We start from the raw sequence: 18,638 nt of genomic DNA, 5'->3' as shown, positions 1-18,638 counted from the left end.
GATAAAGAAAACTTTTGTCCAAGGGAGAGATACCTTATATTTTGTCAACAAAACTCAATCTGATTTAAAAAGTTTTCTGAAATGGGCATGCATCATCAAGTTACTTGATCGTTCGATTGACAACACGTTAGTTCCCTTTTGGAGGATTTTTTTCTTTTTCAACAGATTGATGTGACGGGACACAATTCTGCTACTCTTCATTTCGAATTATTTCTGTATTTACATGAGCCAACCTCCATTCACACAGGAAATATGATATTTATATCCAGATGCATCTGGAATATTGTAAAATAGAAATGGGCAGTTCGGAGAACTTTTGTACATTTGTTTAAGTTGAGGAGGGGGAAAGGGGGGCTTTCCATAAATATTTAATGATATTTATATTTCTCTTGATGTTTCTAGAGTGATCGGTTTTTGTTTTTGTATATATTATATAAATTAAATAATATCTATGATGTCGTTATATTGGATAAAAAAAAAAACACACTTTCATTTTTAAATTGAAGACGGTGGCATAAAAAATAAAATGCATTTTACATAAGGGTTTATGGACGACGAGACTTTACAACAACAGCTTGAAGGGATCATTAAACGATTACCTATACATATCTTTTTTCCTCTTAACTATGAAAGTTATGCTTTGAATGTTCTTTTTTTTCAACTAAATTTCAATATCGAACCGACGGCTAGCTATGTTTATTTTGCTTGTTTTATTTGATCTGGTTTTATGTTCCCTTTTTTTCGCCAAGAACAGAGACACATCACACAATGAAATGTCTCTGCCAAGACGTTCTTATTTTTTTTCCTTGTGAGTTTTAATGTCTCTTCGGTTTCTTTTGTCTCTCTTTTTCATTTGAATACTGTTATGCCTATTTATTCAAAATGTACGGCCAAATAGATATACAAATAGCTGGATCTTAAGAATACTAGACAAGATCTGACCATTTTACACAATCCCCGGTGACCTGGTAATATTTTTTACCTTTTTCCACAGGCACTTGTCTCAATTTTTGTTTTATCATACCTTAATGTGTTATATTAAGGTATATTAGTGGGGGGATCTGAGACACGTGCCTCTGTGCTTTTTACAACATGATATAAACTAAATTTGGACAAATTCTTGAAAAATTCTATCGATGTAAATTTAGTTAGGTACATATACTGTTCACATATTGAGTCTACCATTGGCCTTAAAAGGGAAAATAGACAGAGAGAAAAATCGTGACACTCGGAAACATGTCTCAGTTATTCCCGCTCTGTTTTGAAGTTTATTTTTTCAGACCGGAAGTAAAAAGTTCTGAAGCATCGAAAATGAAAATAGACAAAGATAATGCTTCTTTCAACAAGACATAGTGAGTTATTTCATCACACAACTTTAAAAAAATTTATTTGTAAATATCTGAGGGTAAGTTAAACTTAAATCTGACGTTATGAAAAGTTCACACATCATCGATGAACATGACATGCGCCGCCACACGTACGCTAAATCACAAATTTACTAAACCAGACACTTCGGCACGAGGACATCTACATCTTCATTCTACGTTGATCTGTCAAACTTGACCAGGGCTTTTTGCACCAGGGGACATTTCGGATTTTTTTTATTTTGACAGTTTTTATTCCGTATAAGTTAAATCATACTATAAGTTGTGTTTTAACGTTTCAGTGATATTGTTTGCCTTAAATTAGTGGAGAATAAAGGCTTTTTCCCCTGGAGAAGAATCCCAATTTGGAAAAAAATGGCTTAAAATTATTCCCAATTAGACAATTTTTTTCCCAAACAGTGCAGTCTCAGTAGTAATTGTGCATGAATATACACTGAAAAACACTCATTTGAACAATTTTCTTGCCTAAAATGACTATATGTGCACATTTGAGGGTCTATTTATCAGGTTGGGAACAAACCCCCTGGATGGTGATTATACCTGTATAGAGGGATAAACCTTCTTTAGAGGGATAAAATTATCCCTCTATAGAGGGATATTTGTGTTTGCACTGGATTTAAAGCAAATTAGGGCAGAATGGCATTTTCTAATTTATATTGGCTATAACCTCTAGCAGTAGGTGCATCAACATATGCACTTTACTAAAAAAAGGGATAACCCGTTTTCTGCTAAAGCGACAAAACTTGAAATCTATTGTATACCTATCTGAACACCTGATCAACATCAAAAGGAATAGTTGACCTTTAAATTTCGAGATTCACTTGTTGTTGAGTATCGAGTTGCGAGTTAAGAAAATCGAGTTGCAAGTTACGAAAGTCGAGTTGCGAGTTAGAAAAGTCGAGTTGCGAGTTAGGAAAGTCGAGTTGCGAGTTACAAAAGTCGAGTTGCGAGTTAGGAAAGTCGAGTTGCGAGTAACAAAAGTCGAGTTGCGAGTTAAGAAAGTCGAGTTGCGAGTAACGAAAGTCGATTTGCGAGTTACAAAAGTCGTGTTGCGAGTTACAAAAGTCGAGTTACGAGTTAAGAAAGTCGAGTTGCGAGTTACAAAAGTCGAGTTGCGAGTTACAAAAGTCGAGTTGCGAGTTAAGAAAGTCGAGTTGCGAGTTACAAAAGTCGAGTTGCGAGTTACAAAAGTCGAGTTGCGAGTTAAGAAAGTCGAGTTGCGAGTTACAAAAGTCGAATTGCGTAAAAATGTGGAAACTAAAATATTTTAATATTTTGGTGTAACTGTATAACATTTTGGAATGATGATTGCTTATAGAATTGTACATAGTGTTGTTGATTATTTTTGTTGTTTGGACTTTATCTGAGTCTCTTTTAAATATAAAATGGACTAGATAATATCTACGTATAGTAATGATTTTCTGAAGAAGCAGATAGCCTTTTGAAATACAGCAGATGGCTTGCAGTTTAATTATTTTTAAATTTCATACAAAGCACAGTCGTATTAAACGTAAAGGGAGATAGCAACTTACTATGGCTTATTCTCATTTCGCCTTAGCTGTCAAAATTTATATATAAAATTAATCCCAGTTTGCCTTAGTACAAATTTTCAGGTACACAAGAATTAAGTAAGGCGAAATGGGAGCTTCTGTAAACAATAAAATTAAGTTATGTTTTGTTTGTATTGCAATTAGTTGATATTTGTTATTTTGATGTCAAATTCTACCATTAAATACTTTTTAAAGGAATGATATATTTTTTCATTTTTGGTGTCCCACTTTTTATAGTTGCTCTTTTTTTTTCCTGAAAGTGTTTTGTTTTTTTACTAATGTGTTATTTTTATATTTTGTAAATAAAGTCTTATTAGAGATGACAAATTGGATATGAACATTTCATATTTTAATGAATAAATAAAGACAAATATCATACAAGTACAAGGCAAATTATTCGATTTTTTCAAAAATGTGAAGGCTGCACCAGAAATTGAAGAAAATACAACTATTCCAACTCTAAACCCTAATGATGTCGATAGGCTTAATGAAGATCTAAACAGAAGAATTTCTAAAGACGAAATTCTAAAGGGCATCAAAACCTGAAAAATGATAAAGCATTTGGGGATGATCGTATAATAGATGAATATATCAAGTCTACAGCTAGTTTATTCATTTAATTTTACGAAAAATTATTTAACGTTATATTTCGCACTGGTATTATACCTGACAGTTGGCTAGTTGGTTACATTAAGCCTGTCTATAAAAATAAGGGTAGCAAGTTGGACCCCAAAATTTTTAGACCAATTACCATTTTTAGTTGTATGGGGAAACTTTTTACCGCAATTTTATGCGAGAGACTACATCTTTTCTCTACAGAATTCATGATTTTAAACGAAAACCAATGTGGTTTTAGAAAGGGTTATTCAACAACAGATAATTTATCTGTGATATATAATTTTAATAGCACAGTTTTGGAGATTTTTTAATTATTTTTTTTATTAAAGTTTCTGTTATGTAATTAAACAAGTCTTTGTTTTCCTTTCTATTAAACTTTTTGTGTTGCATAATGTAAAGGATAATTAAATTATTTTGATTTTTTTAACTGCAAGAATTTAAAAAAATTGCAACTTTTATGAAATATCAACAAACAATATTTCAATAGAAGCAACTTTCCAACTACATTTATTTTATTGTAGATTTTTCCTGATTTCACAGCTTTTGAAATCACCGGCTTAATTTATTAAAAAAAATAATTAAAGAGAAACAAATCCCTTATTACATGTTGTTCAAATTGCTATAAAAACACAAAGGTTTAATTTGTTTATTTAATATTTTTTATTTAAATTCACATTTCGCCTTAGTTCAATTCCCATCTGGCCTTAGTATATTTTATTCCTTTTTTACCTGGAATTCACAGCTAAGGCGAAATGAGTACATTATATGTAAAACATCCCTTATGCAGATTTTGTTTAAAGTGGGCTTGTTTGGGGCAGCTGCAGAGCCGGGCAATATTCGTTAAGGACCGCAAAATATATTGTTTGTCAGTGACACTCAAAAGTGAGGATGTTAAAATTAAATATATTTATACATTGGCTAGCTAGAGATAAAGGGGATATGATGGCGTGAATAAAACCAGTTTAAACCTGCCACATTTTTGTGTCTGACCTATGTTACTCGGAACCTTTAGCCTTTGTTGCTCTTGTATATGTTTTAATATTGGTTCATCTTTATATTTAGCAGCATATAATGGCGTCTTTATTCTTGATCTATCTAATATTGTGTTTTGGGGCCTGCTCAGGGCTCCCTCTAGGTGTGTGATTTTTCGCTGTGTTGTAGACCCAATTACCTTTGGTTGAATTGTATATTTTGATTTGGTTGCTGTCTCTTTGATCCGTTTTTATTCTTTATTTTATAAATGTAGCTGTCAAAGATACTATTGTAATAACTACATTTGCACCATTTAAAGGTAAGATTTAATTGGAAAGTATAAAATGATTATTGCTACATCGTGATTTTATAAGTCTTTTTTTTTATTAAAGGTTGGGTAACTTATTAAACTGAGTCACTTAGGTTGAAACTTGAGTTATATAGTGTTCACATGTTTGATATTGTCAATTATAAGTTATTTTTCACTTAATAATTAAAACCGGCAAAATAACAAAACTCTTTATAAGTCGCTTTTCTGCTGGAGCTGGTAAAATACCCCGAAGTGGGGAGTCGACAAAACAGCCACTGCCATATTTTATACGTTGAAACGAAATATTATTCTAAATAAGTCACATACATTTAATTCAAGACAGGACCTGAACTATAAAATCATTACAAATATCATTGTTAAGTAACATAATTTTTTATATTCATTTACATTTCGTTTAACATCTAGACTTGTAATAATATACAAATGTACATGTAGTTCCCTAAATATTTATGTACAGACACATTCTAAAATATACATAACAAAACAAATTTTGTCTCATTTGAGAGATATGAAAAATTAGCAAAAATACTGAAAATATCTCCTTGAAAAACATCTCCCTACAGATCATCTTTGTACATGCTAGACAACTTGTAATGCAATGTTGTTCATCTTCAACTACATTTCTTACAAATTGAATCCTTTAAAATGGTCTCTTGCTATATATATAACCCCGTGAACTAGCGGTATGAGTCCGTGAAGTTCGGCACGGGTTACATTAAAGTCTGTAGGTCTATAATTGACACTATGGCTGCTTTAAACGCAAGACCGTATAAAATATATATACAAATTTATTCACAAGTTTACAGCTTGAAAGCTAGGGGAAGACTGCCCAAGCAACAGTTTACAAAACATAAATTAATTCTTTAATCCCAGGTTAAGGATCTTAAAACATTCTAAAAGGTTCTTGTAAAATATAGATATAGTTGTCCAATGTTATGCAATAATAATAGGATTATTGTCCTCCGGCTGAACTTAGTAAAATAGCGATAATTGCTTTTGTAGTTCAAGTGCTAGATACATGTATTATCTCGCACGTTTGACATCCATCGGATTAAGTTGTAAAATAGTAAATCTATAATCTCTTTGGATACTTGAAATAAGAAACATTAATTTATATTTAAGAATAAAACAAGAAATATTCTGCTAAAACTAAAATGAGAAATATTCAATTTAAAACTAAAACGAGAGTTCATAGAAATATTCAATCTTAAATGAGAGTTCATACAAATATTCAATCTAAAACGAGAGTTCATCTAAAGCACTTTTCGAATTATTGTAAAAGTTCCTGAAGTCACTTTTCTTCCGGTTATATATACAAAGTTTTATATCTTGTCTCTTTCTATTTTGAGATCGTGGGCACTGATTCTGATTTTACATATGACGACACTTCATTAAAAAATTGTTTTAAGATTCATGTAGATTCATTTCTTTAGAAAAACAAGTTTTTAATTTGAAATAAAAATCTAATTTATTACTCTTTAAATCTATTCTTTTTGTGTTCCAAAATTTTACCAAACTATAAGGAATCTGATGTACAGTAGTTGTCGTTTGTTTATGTAATATATACGTGTTTCTCGTTTCTCGTTTTGTTTATATAGATCTGGATAGATTAGACCGTTGGTTTTCCCGTTTGAATGGTTTTACACTAGTAATTTTGGGGCCCTTTATAGCTTGTTGTTCGGTGTGAGCCAAGGCTCCGCATTGAAGGCCGTACTTTAACCTATAATGGTTAACTTTTTAAATTGTTATTTGGATGGAGAGTTGTCTCATTGGCACTCACACCACATCTTCCTATATCTATATAGCAAAGCTTTTGCTTAACTGACTTGATAACAAAAGTCAAACTTTAAAAGCAAAAACTTCCAAATTATGAATATTGCAGCTTTTTGAAAAAATAATGTATGTGTATGGATGAATTAAAGCATTCAATATTATTATTATGCGGTCATTAATATCAACAGCATCTGGGGTTTCATTAAATGCATCCGGTAAAATTCATTTATAAAAGTCTTGAAAAGGTTGGGATTCAAAATATCCCCTTAGTTAACTCCAATTTGGGAATAAAAATTAGAAGTAAGCAAATTGTCTATTTTAGCACATAATTCACTTTTATTGTACATATCTCTCACGATTGCATGGGAATTACTACCTATGTTTGGCGGCAAAAACACACGTTTTTCAAAACGATGGATGGAATAATGAAAACGGAAAAGATCATCTTCAATCGGTCTTAAAAAGTCTACTTCCAGATATCGATGTATTTTTAAAAAGATCAATCTTATTTGACAAGTGTAAATGCTTAGATCAATCGCCTTTTTTCCAGGTGAATATTATATTCAGATATGAAAATAAATCTGCGCATGTTTGGCGTGTTTAAAAATGATAAATGGAATACTCAAAGTAAACATATATTCGGCTATTTTTTATTATCTTCTAAATCAATAAGTTCTATTTGTTTGCTGCAAATCCTCATCTTCAACTGCATTGGCCGTTCGTTATTTAGCGATAGTCTACACACATACATGTATCTTTGTTAAATGACTTGTGATGTATGATCCAAAATAATGATTAATAAGTCCATACGAAATTCAATGAGCAAACTATTTTCTCTATGATTTTGCAATGTGTTATAGTTCGCGCTATTTGCAGAACTTTCTTTACTATTTTTAAGATTATTTGTTTATGAAAGGTAATTTGTGGTCAGATCGGTTCTTTTTATGTTGTAGTGTAAAAGCATTCATTTGGATTAAATAAGATCGAACTCGTCCATTAAGGATAAATTATTTTTTTAAAGGCTTCCAGAACTTAACTTATATTAGACTCTTATAAATAAGTATCACATATAACTGTTTCAAATCCCACAATCACGGGAATAACTAAGTTCGGGTACATGCATGTTTTGTTTATCAAATGTGAATCAAACCTGACAACTCGGTGTAAACAATATTTTTGTAACTCGCAACTCGACTTTCTTAACTCGCAACTCGACTTTTGTAACTCGCAACTCGACTTTTGTAACTCGCAACTCGACTTTTGTAACTCGCAACTCGACTTTCCTAACTCGTAACTCAACTTTTGTAACTCGCAACTCGACTTTTGTAACTCGCAACTCGACTTTCGTAACTCGCAACTCGACTTTCGTAACTCGCAACTCGACTTTCGTAACTCGCAACTCGACTTTTGTAACTCGCAACTCGACTTTTACAACTCACAACTCGACTTTCTTAACTCGCAACTTGCAACTCGACGATAAGAAACCCTCTTAAATTTCAGGTTAAATCTAACAATAGAAATTCTGTTCAGTGAGGCATAATAAGTGAGTAGAATTTACCTGATCATCACAGCTTTCAATCATGGTGAACAATAGATTTTATATTTTGTCAGATAAGCAGCAAACTGGGCATGTGCATATTAAACTAAGTACATCAATTGGTACATCAACTGTTGCAGGTTACTGCCATAATAAGTAGAGAATGCCATTCTGCCCTGTTTTTATTTAAATCCAGTCTAAACAAAAATATCCCTCTATAGAGGGATAATTTTATCCCTCTATAGAAGGTTTATCCCTCTATACAGGTATAATCACCATAGAGAGAGTTTGTTCCCAACCTGTTTATGTATCATCACTGACAAAATGGGGTCTTATTTTAAAGCAGGGTTTGGCTCTTGAAAGTGGGTCAGTAAAATTGAAGTTTCAGTCAAATTCATGGTTTATTTTAAATTTCCCAATTTGATGAAAATGACGCATATTTTCCCAATAAAAAAGGGTAGAGGTAGTTTTAAAAAAAGCCAACAATATCACTGCGTTTATAAAAGACACTCGGATTTTATGTGTAAATAGAAAGAGTTTTCTTTTACTGTGTATTATACTGGTGGATATTAACTTTTAAAATATATATAACATACATATATTTTAATGTGTAAATAGTACTTTTACTTGGAGATAATCCTTGGTGTTCCTTATAAAGGAAGCTTATATGGAGAGAAGAAGACAGTAAAACAAGGGAGAAAATAAAAGATACATTCATCTGTTCATATTGATTTATTGTTGGTGTTTTGATGCCAGTTTTTATTCGTGCCGTTTATGGTGGAGCAAGGACGTATAACTAACATAATATACAACAATACTATATTTCCATCATGTACATACAATGTACATGTAGACCAGTTTGCCATCAAGGCCCCCTTAGATACATTCTGTGTATTAGTCCCAACTTATCACAAATGATTGCCAGGTATCCATTGTTTTTCTATTGCGATTAAGTGCATTGAAAAAATGAAGGTAATGAAATATGTTGGTCCTGTTATGTTTAAAAAGTTGTCAAAAAGTGTCTACATTTGCAGGTACCAGTATTACTGTGCAATGTATATCCATTGAATGTATCTCCTTAAAATGTGTAGTAACCAGTATGCTAATACAACTGTATCTAACTTCATTGGATGAACAGTCAAGGGTCTAACTTAAATAAGTTATTAGAGAAAAATAACATACATGTTTTTAATGTGAGCTAAAATATCAAAAAAACTGTGATAACATATGTATGTTACACGTTTCAAAGGGAAAATATATATACAACCTTTATTTTGTTAATTTTTTCTTAAGTTCTATTGATATTATAATTTTCTTTATGTATACTAATCTTTGCAAATATACAAATGTATAACAGCTCATAGTTTACCAAACATGCATAGTACACCTACAGTATGTTATTACAGAAAATGTATTCCTGCAATAACCAATGGGTGTTATTACAGCTTCTCTATATCTCTTTAAATGCTTTGCTTTGACTTGAATAAGAATGTATTTCAATTCATTGCAAGAAATATGATCAGAGCTTGTAATGAGGCACTGCGTAAGATTCCAAGTGTCTCATTTACCCTTATATACATGAAGTAAGTTACTCACTTGTAATAACTTAAGCCTTGTTATTACAGCTTAGTTTAAATTTGCCCTTAAAAGCCTTGCCTCAATGATTTACCATGGTTAATCATAATCGTATTAATGGAATTAGAAAATTAGTTATCAAGGTAATTTATTAAGCTACTGAGCAAAAGTTTTAAGAATTCCCAAGTGCCCATTAAAGATAAAATATTTATGATATATTTAACTGATAACCAACATATGTTATTACAGATTCAGGAAAAAAGAGTAGACAACGCATGAAAGTGTCTGTAATAACACATGCATGTTATTTTTCCCTGATAACTTATTTAAGTTAGACCCTTGACTGTTGAACATTGTTGAATATTGTTTCCTTTACACTTGCACAAGTCTATATACCAAACTATTTAGACCCTTGTGGTAACGTCACATTTTCCCAAAGTGCACCCACTTTTTCAAAAATACCAGTGGCCCCCTTTCATTTTGCCTTTTAGGCAGTCAGTTTTAAAATCTACTAAATGTATTTCTTAAAAAAACGCTTTTGTTTTTGCAGGGTAACTTTTGAACATCTGATGGAAATAAAATGTCCTCCCCAACACCAAGGAAAGATAGAAGACAGAAATGGTGGTCAGAAAAACAAAAGACGAGAGCAACTAAAAGAGAAGGTAATTAAAGCATACCATTACCTATGACATCACCTACATTTTTTTTGTACATTGTCATTGTAGTTTATATTTAGGAGCAAAATAAAATACATTTCCATGTAACAAATACTAACATCAGTTGGAGGAATTATTGTTTAATGGTGATTTTACACTGAAATCATAACTAAATTTGAATGATTTGTTTATTTTTCATTAGAATTTTTACTGTAAATATCCATTTACATGCCAGCTGCCTATGCTACTTATATGTACATTGTAGCTTGTCGCCAGGTTAAGTCAATTTATGACTGTAAAAGTCTGCAAATCTACATTTGGATGTCTGCAAAGTTTCAAATACAAGTACAGTTATGTCTTAGTTATATGTACATGTATACATGGTATATGAGTAAACGAATCAAAAGCCATACAAGTAAATTCAGGATTTAGATTCTAGGTCAAAACAGGACAAAGATAACTCACAATAACTCTTTTCAAGAAAAGACAATTAACAGGAAAATAACTATACAACAGATGACCAACATGAACACAAATGGCCTACAAATGTATATATAATAACTCCTGGTTACACTTCATGAATAAATGGGCCCAGACGTCTCTTGGTTACATGTACAAAATGTACATTTCATTAACTCATGGGCAAGGAAAGTCTCCTGATTTCAGTAGCTTATTCCTGTCCGTGTCACCATCAAAATCAACCTTCAGCTTTTGAAAAAAAAAAAGTATCAGAAAATATGCATCTTGTTCAAAAAAAACTTAAAACATTGTTAATTATAAAAAGAAGATGTGGTGTGAAAGCCAATAAGACAACTTTCCTCAAATGACCAGATGACACAGAAATTAACAACTATAGGTCACCGTACATTGTATTTACAGCCTCCAACAATGAACAAAGCCCTTATTTTGTGTTCTTGTTTACATACTTTAAATGATTTCTACTGGTAAATAGAATGACAAATGAGGGAAAACAAAATAATGTATACAAAAATATTGAATTGCTGTATTATTTTCTGTTTGTAGGATTGAGACCAAATCCTAGTGCTGTTGACCATTTTGTAATAACAACTGAAAATAAAGGAGGATTTAAACCGTCAGACCAAATCAAGAAAGTGTTATCGTCAGATCACCAAACCCCATTGAAAGCATCACCAAACTCACAGAAAACAGCCAAATCAAAAGTGCAAGACAAAGTTAAAAATAGTACAGACAAGAAGGCAAGCAAAAAGAATGATAACATAAAACAGGAAAGTGACAATACATCAGATACCAAACCAAAGTTAGAAACAAACTACGTTTTATTTATTGGAAATTTACCTTACAATGTAACTAAAGAAGACCTAGAGGAACACTTTAGAAAAACAGGTAAAATCAAAATTCATTAAATTAGTTTTAGTGCTTGTATTTATGTCTGTTAATTATATAATTCCACATTGTCTATATATACATGTAGGTAAAACTTGTTTAACCTAGCTATAGAATAAAAATAAGAACAAGAATATATTTATTATTCCAATCAAGGGCTCTTGGTGGGCAGCATACCATGTACACATAAAACAATACATTATGATTTGTAACAGAAAAAAACATTTTTTATAAACTAAAATGAAACATTAAAAAAGTTCAGACAGATCTATGTTATTATCTTTATTCTATAAAAATCATTTAATTCCAGAAAGGATCAGAACCATAAAATCATTACTATTATCATAGTTATTACATACATTAATTAACATTTCGTTTAACATTTTCATTTAGACATGTAATAATATAGACTTAATGACTTACCTCCTTAAATATTTAAGTAAAAACAAATTTTCATTAGTAAATAACCAAGCAAAATCAGTCAGACATGCATGGTTGGTCACACATGCTACTTAGTTATGTAATTAGTTGTAGTTGTGATAATATTACAGATAAAATCCAAATTTACATAATAGACATTTAAAAGGTATGAACAGTTTTCAGATTTTGATCAGTTCAAAGCACTAGCTATGAGATATACATGTACAAAAAATCTAAAATATGTTGGGTTTTTTTTAATCACTAATATTTATAAGTAAAATAATGAAAAATAATCCACTTTAAGCAGCCAGTATGGTTGGATTTTGTCAAATTAAGTTAAGAAACATTGATGATGAATTTTTCTCTTGCAAGTGAAAAAAAGGAAAATCTTTTTATTGTCTGATTCGATCCTCAAAACATTAATCTTTAAAGGTAAAACAGATTTTTATCATATATTTTTGAACTTAAATATGAAATTAAACAGTCCTAGAAAAATTCAAGTGCACAATTACCCTGTCTATTTATATCTATATTAATGTTTATATCACTTATATGACCATCAGAGGTATTTGGAGATCAACTCAATAGTTAGTTAGAAATATTAGTTGTATTATAAAGTTATTTCTAAAATTGGTTTTGTTTCCATAATAGGAGGAGTGAAGAAGGTTAGAATACCTCAGGAAAAAGCTAAACAACGGTCTAGAGGATTTGCTTATATTGAATTCAAAGACAGAATAAGCCATGGTGTAAGTAACTAAAACATTAAACCAAATGCTAGTCAAGTGTGTATTCTGCTGAATAATTGTATTTTGTTTATGACCATTTAATTAATAAATGCTATTACTGTAAATTCAAAAATTATTGTGATGTTTGCATTATTGTGAAAAATACTGGGTTATATTTGCAACAATTTAAACTTTTAAGAATTTTTTCTCTCAATCTTGAAAAAATAATTGCATTAAGTCCAAAAGGACAAATTTCCAATAAGAAATGCATGCAATGATTTATAAATTTACAGTATGAGGAAGACTTTTAAAATAGTTTGATGGAACCAGGGAAATGAACTGACCTCTTGTGTGGTCAATAATCTGACGAATCTCACACTTATAAAAAAACTACATTACTTTAGTTAGATATTTAAATGCCTTTTTTAAAGGCTGAATTGCAAAATGTGAATGGTCAATTTATTGATTGATAACTGACTACTGTCCATAAGCACATATAACAGGCTATTATTTCAACTCGGAATTATTTTTAATCATGGAATTTGCATAATTTCTTGTGCTTGAAATTTTTGATAAATTCTATGCTTTTCTGTATTTTGATCTTATGTGTGGCACACAACAGTGACAACTCCTCTATTAAAAAGAAGATATAACATTTTCAATAAAATGTACTGTGCTGCACACAACACTCTCTATACAAAATATATTGTATGGAAAGTGTAATGGGCCACTCAATACTTATAGATTATTACATGGCATTTTCCATATGGCCCTGGTATCGGCCCTAGACTCCCATATCAAGCCAGAGGGCTTGATATGGGTCGTGGGCTGATACCATGGACCATATGGAAAATGATATGTTATAATCTATTCATCACATATTTTCAAGCAGGAGAAAACAAATAGCTTACACCAAATTCAGTTTGATTTTTCATCAAAAATCAAAAATAAAACAATAAATAAATGTATCACAGTGCCGTTGAGTTACTGAAAAAAACAAAAAAAAAACAGTTCGTATCACAGTAGGATAACAATGTTTTGTGAAAATTTTCAGAAATAAATTAACAATAAATATATTAATTCTACGAATTGCAAATATTAAACGACTTTAAAGTGTTACATTACAAGTTCTTCTACAGCTCATTTGTAACTTTCTAAATTTCTTTTCATTGTGTTCAACTTGTTTACAAATAGCCTTTGATTGACAGGTTACCGGAAGTTAAACTCGGGGGCTTGATATGGATTTCGAGGGCTGATATCGATATCGGCCCAGAGGGGTGATAACCAACCTTGACTTCCGGCTATTATTAGCCATGCAAAAACGTACATATCAGTACAAAATATGTGATAAATTATATTATTAAATGATATGAGCAAATAAGCCCTAATACGGATAAATCAGCATGTGCAATACTAATAACGTTCCACTGACGATATAAATCAAGATTTAATATTGCTCTTCAAACAGGGCCAATACAGAAAAAAGTGGGAAAAAAGCCGTATTAGCCCTAGGGCTAATACAGGACGTTCACTTCTGGTTTTCAATTTTCTTAGGCCATTAACTTTGGAAGTACAAATGTGTATCGTTATGCATTAAAACATTTGTATAATATTTTTTAAATTAAATTCATAAAATAAACAGGTTTAATGATGTGCAATGTTTTGTAACATCTTAAATTTTTTAAACGGAAAAAATAGGGCCAATACAGAAAAAAGCGGGAAAAAGGCTGTATTGGCCCATGGGCTAATACGGGACGTTCACTTCCGGTTTATAATTCTCTTATAATCATTTAATAAAAGTGTTATGAACTGGCTACCGGTCTCGAGGCCAATTCAGCAAACCTTGAATCTATACCAGTGCCAATACAGAAACAGCCATTTAATAACACTATATTATGATACAGAATAAACATGGAATATATAAAAAATTTCAAGCACAAGAAATTACCAGTATGCCAATTCCAGAATTTAAAATAATTCCAAGTTGAAATAATAGCCTGTTACATGTATATATATAAATATATGTTACAGGCATTTTCTAAATTTAGGCATTTTGTAAAATGACTGAATTTTCAGGCAATTTATAAAATGCCTAAACTTGACAGGCATTTTACAAAATGACTAAAAATACCTAGTCATTTTGTAAAATGACTGAAATTTAGAAGCAAAATTTAACAAATTGCCTGTTCAGTTTCAGGCAATTTGTATAAGAAGGACATTGACAATGGTGGACAAAAACACAATGTATTGCATAGAAAATAACTAATGGTTTCGTAGAATTATTTTATTTTCAAAAACCATCTGGGAAGGTTTGTTTGTCATATGATATATTATTTTTAGTAAAACTAGTACGTAAAGTTCGTACTCAATTTGTAATTTATATACCAGAAGTGATTTTTATGATTATATTGTCAAAATAGCAGAAAGACAAATTGTTTTTTCAATAGAACAAAATTAATAGTTTTTTTTAGAAATTCTAGATTCAAAACAGAAGGGGGAAAAATTTGTAGACAAAAAAGATTTTTTTTAATTGACTGATTGCTGTAGAGTTCTTAATGTGAAAAAAGTTTTGTATTTGAATAAAATATGGCAATATATTTAATGTTCCTTTTCGGAAATAATGAGAATTTTAAATCGGGAAATCCACATCGAAACAAACTCCCCTCTACAATATGGGTTTCGCCATACAAGACTCCGTTTTGTTGTGCTGCAAATATATGGTTGGCAGTGTCATCTGATACGTTTTTCAATCAGTACAGCCTATTGCAAATTTTTGCTACATTTAAATTTATATGGTCCAGTATATGAATTGAAAAAAAATTTTGGTTAAAGATTACATTTTTTTTAAATTGAATATAAAGGGCAATAACTTCATATTGTAGAGGAAAAATAAGATATTCATGTGTGACGTGTGTGCTTATTGCAAACCACAATCATGTCGAAAGTTAAGTGTTTCTCATTAAAGGTAATGCAACGGCAAAATACATGTATATCATGATTCTGGTTTCTCAAACTTTGGTTGAAGTGCTAAGCCCAGATTTAATGCCAAACAATGTATTTACAAAAAATCAGCACAAATATTGTGTAACAGTTCTGTCATCCAAACTTTTTGAGAAATGAAAAATAATTTTAGAGTTTTTTGGAATAATCCAGTAAAGTTTGTTAAATCTCTTCTTTTTTAATTCAGTAATTTTCATAAATAAAACTGCTCCGGTGTTGAAAGCTTTTAATTGTTTAAAATTTCATTCTATAAAACCATTTCAGGCATTTTGTAGAATGCCTATCAATTTTTCCAGGCATTTTGTAAAATGCCTAGAAAAATTAGTGATTTTGTATAATAACTGAATTTTGCAGGCATTCTAGAAAATGCCTAAAATTTTCAGGCATTTTACAAAATGCCTAAATTTAGAAAATGACTGTAACATATATATATTTATAGATTATTGCCTGCATGATCAGGACTATAACTTGGTAATGTAACATGAAGAGGATGTTATTATGTAAAGGATGTTCCCTACTCTATTTCAAAATAGCAAGCTTTTTGAAAGACTGTTATAAATTGATGTATATAAAAAAAGAAACTAAAAAAGCAGAAAAAATTGAAGGTTCAATTGCTTGTTTTACAGATATAATCTATTAAAAATTTGGCGGGAAATGATTATCTCTGGAATTTACATCAATCCATCATTGGTGTTTTTTTTCTTTCAAAAATGATAAAAAAAAAAAAAGTAATATGGATTTTGTAAGATTTTCAAAGATGACATTTTAAACTTTATTTAATCAAATTATGGGTAGAAAAGTAGGGGTTTGTCTGCAATATTTTTATTGCATTACATTGATAATATCTGACAAAAATTTAAAAAAACATGATAAGTGCACATCCTTAATGTGATATCACTATGTCCTGCCTTCTACAATACCATAGACTTATAAATATTAGACAATATGACTGTTTTGGGAACATAAATAATACCAGCTGTCCATGAAGGGTTAGCCTATCATTTGCCTGTTAATATGCTCAGAAGACCATAATTGGATAATGACACAAAGTATTTTTTTAAATTAGCGTATAGCTACATGCAGAGAGTCATTTGTGGTATATGATGTAGATTGTGTTACTTTTAGCCAAGTTGGTTCAAAAAATTGAAATAAAAACATTAATAAATTAGATATAAACTATCAATATTGTTTTTCAGATTGCCTTACGACTTCACCACACAACATTAGGGGGTAGAAAAATTAATGTAGAATTTACATCTGTTGGTGGAAATAACCAGAAAAGAAAAGACAAGTTAAAACAGAAGAATGAATCTTTATCAAAGTTTAAGATGCCATTAGATTCATAACACACCATAAATGGATTGGTGATAACAAGATTTGGTGTTGGCTTTAAAGAACTATACATTGTACTAGATATAATGTGTCATGTCAAACAACATACATGTTTAATTCAAAACTATAAACTTTATGTGCAACATCATTTTAACATGAAGTGTTTGATAATCTGTGATCTGTCACATTTCACTTATCTTTAATTTTATTGGTAAAAAAAAAGTCAAGGTTATATAAACATTGATGAACAGCAGTGGTTTATCCAAACCTGTATGAAACTTTCTGTAGGTTATAAACCAGACAAATGGTTTATTCAAAGGAGAACTAGATATAAAAAATACACAAATAGAGTGTTAAATTTTTTAAACCTTGTTTATAAGGATTTTTGTTTTGATGTGTGAGTCATTGTTGAACATTAAGAACCTTTTTATTTATGACCCTACTAAAAGGGTGTTTAAAGACCTTAATTTATCATGAAGGTCTCACTCTAATGTATATATTTTGGTGCTAAGTTTGTTTTTTTCATTGTTATTTGTTATCATTTTTGGTTTTTAATTGCATTTTGATATATCTTTTGGATCAGATTTATACAGATCTTTTATAATTTTTCAGTTTAATAATTGTTTTTGTTAAGTAGACATTATGTAAAAAGAGGAAGAAGATACTAAGTGTCCAACAACAATATTCTCAAAGTAAAACAGGCAACAACAAAAACATTGAAAAAACTGAACTCTATACAGAAAACTAAAGATTGAGCATTTAATACAACCCCCCCCCCCCCAAAAAAAAATGAAGGCTCATTTTAAATTATTTTTAGAGGAATGTAAATCATATATTAAAAACAATTATTATAATATTATGTAAATCATATATGTAAAAACAATTATTTTTCAAATTTTGGATTGGTTTTTCTTTTTATGTTTTTTTTTATAGTTAATTTGTAGGTTTTGAATTTGTAGTACTTTTCTCTCAACAAATCAATGGAACAGAAACTATGTTATCAAATCTGACCTAAAGATTTCACCACAGTTGTCTATTTGAAATTTGACACTAGCGCCATTTACAATAATGTGAAAATCCTCTATATGGACCATAATTTGGTATTCCGCCTTTGGTTTCTTTTTGTATCCTTTTTTATAAGTTCTAAAATTTTAACTTTTATTTTGTGGGTTGTGGTGGTGTTAGAATAGTATGAATGGAACAATTGAGTTTTTCGAGAAAAAATTAATACATTTTGATTCACCGTTTACGTGACATGAAACCAAACAGGAAACCAATCTTTATTTTCTTTATTTTGCACAATATAATTCAAAAGGCATAAATAAACACCATTACTAGTGTTACTTGCTTCATGTTAATATTTAAAATCTATTTTCAATGTTATTTTAAAGTTTTTTTT

The 18,638-nt window shown here is 30.4% G+C and overlaps 1 protein-coding gene across 2 annotated transcripts; it reads left to right on the top strand.

Moving 5' to 3' along the window:
* Positions 1 to 1,262: 1,262 nt before the first annotated feature.
* On the top strand, positions 1,263 to 18,012 carry LOC134708357 (uncharacterized). 2 transcript variants are annotated; one of them, XM_063568827.1, is made up of 5 exons: positions 1,263 to 1,352; positions 10,292 to 10,403; positions 11,421 to 11,762; positions 12,834 to 12,928; positions 17,104 to 18,012. In XM_063568827.1, the coding sequence occupies exons 2-5, from the start codon at positions 10,322 to 10,324 to the stop codon at positions 17,251 to 17,253; spliced, it is 669 nt and encodes a 222-aa protein (XP_063424897.1). In that variant the 5' UTR covers positions 1,263 to 1,352; positions 10,292 to 10,321; the 3' UTR covers positions 17,254 to 18,012. The 2 variants fall into 2 exon arrangements, with proteins under 2 accessions (XP_063424897.1, XP_063424898.1); XM_063568828.1 differs by having other exon boundaries at positions 1,263 to 1,405.
* Positions 18,013 to 18,638: the final 626 nt, after the last annotated feature.

Source organism: Mytilus trossulus, chromosome 2 (assembly GCF_036588685.1).
Source record: "Mytilus trossulus isolate FHL-02 chromosome 2, PNRI_Mtr1.1.1.hap1, whole genome shotgun sequence".
In the NCBI taxonomy this organism is placed as follows: Eukaryota; Metazoa; Mollusca; class Bivalvia; order Mytilida; family Mytilidae; genus Mytilus; species Mytilus trossulus.
The sequence above is the reverse complement of the archived record's forward strand: the minus strand, read 5'-3'. Positions and strand labels throughout refer to the sequence as shown.